Source organism: Neopelma chrysocephalum, unplaced genomic scaffold, assembly GCF_003984885.1.
Source record: "Neopelma chrysocephalum unplaced genomic scaffold, ASM398488v2 Primary Assembly neopelma1_96306, whole genome shotgun sequence".
Lineage (NCBI taxonomy): Eukaryota > Metazoa > Chordata > Aves > Passeriformes > Pipridae > Neopelma > Neopelma chrysocephalum.
In genome coordinates, this window is record NW_020924954.1 from 2777 (window position 1) to 7235 (window position 4459).

Here is a 4459-nt window from a genome sequence, read left to right on the forward strand (position 1 = left end):
GGCCATACTGGGATCACTAGGAAGGGTGTCTGGGCCATACTGGGAGCGCTGGGAGGGGTCATTGGGCCGTACTGGGAGCATGTTGGGGGTCCCTGGGCCATACTGGGAGCACTGGGCGGGGCCATGTCTCTGCACTGGGATCACCGGTCCCCCTCCCAGTCTCCCCCAGTCTAACCCAGTTCCCCCTCCCCAGTAAACGCATCATCAACCTGGGCCCGGTGCACTCGGGGGCCCCCAGCCCGGACCCCCCCCCGGGGGGGGTTCGTGTGGCCTGTGCCCACTGCGGGGGGCCCTTCCTGGTGAGACATGCCCACTCAAGCCCCGCCCCACCCGGTCACACCCCTCTAAACCCCGCCTCCTCTGACCACACCCCTCTAAACCCCACCCCTAATGGTCACGCCCCTCTAAACCCCACCCCCTTGATTATTTCCTCTTTTAACCCCGCCCCCAATAACCACACCCCTCTAAAACCCACTCCCTCCCAGTCACACCCCTCTAAACCCCACCCCCTTGATTATTTTCTCTTTTAACCCCGCCTCCAATGACCACACCCCTCTAAGCACCACTCCCTCCTGGTCACGCCCCTCTAAACCCCGCCTCCTTGATTATTTCCTCTTTTAACCCCACCCCCAATAACCACACCCCTCTAAACCCCACCCCCTCCCGGTCACACCCCTCTAAACCCCACCCCCTACGGGCCACACCCCTGTAAACCCCACCCCCTTGATTATTTCCTCTTTTAACCCCGCCCCCAATGAACACACCCCTCTAAACCCCACCCCCTCCTGGTCACACCCCTCTAAACCCCACCCCAACGACCACACCCCTCCAAACCCTGCCTCCTCTGACTACACCCCTCTAAGCCCCGCCCCTCTCCACAGTGGGCGGAGCTCCCCGACCGCTCCCTGGCCCGGTGCCCCCATTGCCGCAAGGTGTAAGTTGGCCCCGCCCACCCCTCTCGGGGGGGCGTGGTCTCTGTGTGTGACCCCGCCCCCCCCCACTTCCTGTTGTGGGCCCCTCGGGGCCGTGACCACGCCCCCTTTGCCGGATGCAGGTCCGCGATTGGCCGGCGGTTTCCACGGCGACGGTGCCTGTGCTGCCTCCTGGGGGCGCTGCTGATGGGCGGGGCCGCCGCGGGGCTCGCGGTGAGGGGCGGGGCCTAAAGGGGAGGGGCATGGGGTGGGTGGGCGTGGCTTGAAGGGTTTAACTGGGATTTAGGCCACGTTTCACTGGGATTTAGGGGGGGTTTAACTGGGATTTAGGCCACGTTTAACTATGATTTAAGACAAGTTTAACTGGGATTTAGGCCAAGTTTAACTGGGATTTAAGCCAAGTTTAACCGGAATTTAAGACAAGTTGAACTGGGATTTAGGGGGGGTTTAACTGGTATTTAAGCCAAGTTTAACTGGGACTTAGCTCGGGTTTAACTGGGATTTAGGCCAAATTTAACTGGGATTTAGGCCAGGTTTACCTGGGATTTAGGCCGGTATTAACCGGAATTTAAGACAAGTTTAACTTGGTTTTAGGGCGGTTTTACCTAGTATTTTGGGCTGGTTTTAACCCTTTTTTGCCCCCCAGGCTGGCACGTGGTGGCTGTGGCGCCGGGCGCGGTGGGTCCCGGCGGCCTGGGCGGCGCTGGGGGCGGGGGCGGGGGCGTGTCTGCTCCGGGCGGCCTATTGGGGCTGCGTCAGGGTCAGCCAGCCCCTCCCACCCCGCGCCTGACCACGCCCACTCCCGCGGACACGCCCACAACACACCTGGGATGCACCTGGTGACGGTGGGACACGCCCACTTTTTGTCGGACACGCCTCTTCCCCCTTTGGGGACACGCCCACCCTTGGTTGGCCCCGCCCCCTTCCCAAAATTGTGCCACGCCCCCTTTTTTCCTCCCCCCAGCATGGCCCCTCCCCCTGCATGCCCGAAGCCACGCCCCCTTTGTACATAAGCCCCGCCCCTCCCACCACGCCCCTCTTCTGTATAATATTATTATTATTATTATTATTTAATTAACGGCCCCGTTAATTAACCCCCCCTGGCGGGGGAGGGGCGGGGCCTCTCACCTGTAAATAAATAAATAAACCCCGAAATCGCCGGATTCGCCCCCAAAAATTGAGCTTTATTAAAATATAGCGGGGCGGGGGAGGGGTGGGTGGAGAGGGGGAGGGGCCTGTGGGGGCGGGGTTTGGCCCCAGTTTGGGGCCGTTTTGGGGCAGATCGGAAGCTAAAGGGGCCGGTGACGTCATCAAACCCAGTTTAGGGCTGTTTTGGGCCAATTTGGGGCCGTTTGGAGCCAATTTGGGGCCATTTGGATCCCATCTGGTTTAAGCCAATTTCGTGCCATTTTGAACCAATTTAGGGCTGTTTGGAGCCAATTTGGGGCCATTTGGATCCAATTTAGGGCCGTTTGGAGCCAACCTGGTGCTGTTTAAGCCAATTTGGGGCTGTTTCGAGCCAGTTTAGGGCCATTTGGATCCCATCTGGTTTTAAGTCAATTTGGTGCCATTTTGAACCAATTTAGGGCCATTTGGAGCCAATCTGGTGCCGTTTAAACCAATTTGGGGCCGTTTGGATCCAATTTGGTGCGTTTAACCCAATTTGGATCCAATTTTGAGCCAATCTGTTGCTTTTTAGATCCAATTTGGGGCCACTTAGATCCAATTTAGGGCCATTTTAAGCCAATCTGGTGCCATTCAAGCCAATTTGGGGCCATTTCAAGCCAATCTGGTGCCTTTTCGAGCCAATCTGGTGCCATTTCGAGCCAGTTTGGGACCATTTGGATCCCATCTGGTTTTAAGCCAATTTGGTGCCGTTTTGAGCCGCTTTAGGGCCTTTTAACCCAATTTGGATCCAATTTCGAGCCAATCTGGTGCCGTTCAAGCCACTTTAGGACCGTTTCGGAGCTGATCCGTTGCCATCCAAGCCCCCTTTCCCCCCTTGGACCCCACCCTGCCCCTCTCCCGGCCCTATATGGCCAGGGAAACAATAATGGGGCAGTGACCACTCCCCTACATGGCCCTATATGGCCAGGTAAACAGTGATGGGGCAGTGACCACTTCCCTACACAGCCCTATATGACCCTATATAGCCAGATAAACAGTAATGGGGCAGTGACCACTCCCCTACATGGCCAAATAAGCAGTAATGGGGCAGTGATCACTCCTCTATAGGGCCCTATATGGCCAAGTAAGCAGTAATGGGGCAGTGGTCACTCCCTTACACGGCCCTATATGGCCAGATAAACAGTAATGGGGCAATGACCACTCCCCTACATGGCCCTATATGACTCTATATGGCCGTGTAGGCAGTAATAGGGCAGTGGTCACTCCCCTACACGGCCCTACACGGCCCTATATGACCCTATATAGCCAGATAAACAGTAATGGGGCAGTGGTCATTCCCCTACACGGCCCTACACTGCCTTACCCGGTCCTATATGGCCAGGTAAGCAGTGATGGGGCAGTGGTCACTCCCCTATAGGGCCCTATATGGCCAGGTAAGCAGTGATGGGGCAGTGGTCGCTGCCCTGCACCGCGCTCCGTATCTTGCTGTCGCACAGCCCCTCCTCCGCCAGCCTCTTGGACATGACGAAGTAGTCGAGCCTCCAGCCCACGTTGCGGGCCCGGGCCCCTCCCAGGTATGTCCAGAAGGTGTAGGCCCCTTTGGCCTCGGGATACAACCTCCGGAATGAGTCGACAAACCCCGCACCCAGCAGGCGGGTGAACCCCTCGCGCTCCTGGGGGGTGAACCCGGCGCTCTTCTTGTTGGAGCCGGGGTGGCACAGGTCGATCTCGGCGTGGGCCACGTTGAGGTCCCCGCAGAGCAGGACGGGTTTGCGGGCGTCCAGCGCCCGCAGGAAGCTCAGGAAGGCCGAGTCCCAGCGCGTCCGAGGCTCCAGGCGAACCAGGCCCCGCCCGGCGTTGGGAACGTAGGCGCTGACCACGAACAGGGAGGGGAACTCGGCCGTGATCACCCGGCCCTCGGGGTCGTGCTCTGGGGAGCCTGGGGGGGGTAAAAATGGGGATTAGGGGGCACTGGGAGGGACTGGGAGGGGATTCGGGGTCACTGGGGGTCACTGGGAGGGACTGGGAGAGGATTGGGAGAGATTGGGGGTCACTGGGAGGGACTGGAAGGGGTTTAGAGAGAAGACAAAGGGACTGGGTGGGGACTGGGAGGGACTGGGAGGGACTGGGAGGGGTTTGGGGGGCACTGGGAGGGGCTGGGGAGGGACTGGGAGGGACTGGGAGGGGATTGGGAACTCGGCCGTGATCACCGTGATCACCCGGCCCTTAGGGTCGTGCTCTGGGGAGCCTGGGGGGGTGAAAACGGGGGGTTAGGGGGCACTGGGAGGGACTGGGAGGGAGTGGGAGGGGATTGGGAGGGGATTGGGAGGGACTGGGAGGGACTGGGAGGGGATTGGGAGGGACTGGGAGGGACTGGGAGGGGAGTGGGAGGGACTGGG

The 4459-nt window shown here is 59.4% G+C and overlaps 2 protein-coding genes across 2 annotated transcripts in view; one reads left to right on the forward strand and one right to left on the reverse strand.

The window, feature by feature from the left end:
• Positions 1 to 2238, forward strand: part of PIP4P1 (phosphatidylinositol-4,5-bisphosphate 4-phosphatase 1) — a 3619-nt gene extending 1381 nt beyond the window's left edge. Inside the window, exons 4-8 of the mRNA XM_027708547.1 lie at positions 194 to 299; positions 882 to 934; positions 1055 to 1145; positions 1579 to 1840; positions 2228 to 2238. Coding sequence (XP_027564348.1) covers positions 194 to 299; positions 882 to 934; positions 1055 to 1145; positions 1579 to 1722 — 394 coding nt within the window. The 3' untranslated portion in view covers positions 1723 to 1840; positions 2228 to 2238. The remainder of the gene's footprint in view (positions 1 to 193; positions 300 to 881; positions 935 to 1054; positions 1146 to 1578; positions 1841 to 2227) is intronic.
• Positions 2239 to 3100: 862 nt separating this feature from the next.
• APEX1 (apurinic/apyrimidinic endodeoxyribonuclease 1) lies at positions 3101 to 3999 on the reverse strand (the record flags this gene model as incomplete). The annotated part of the gene is made up of 2 exons (XM_027708548.1): positions 3101 to 3212; positions 3430 to 3999. A coding segment is annotated over one exon (518 nt), but the record flags the coding sequence as incomplete, so codon positions are not given.
• Positions 4000 to 4459: the final 460 nt, after the last annotated feature.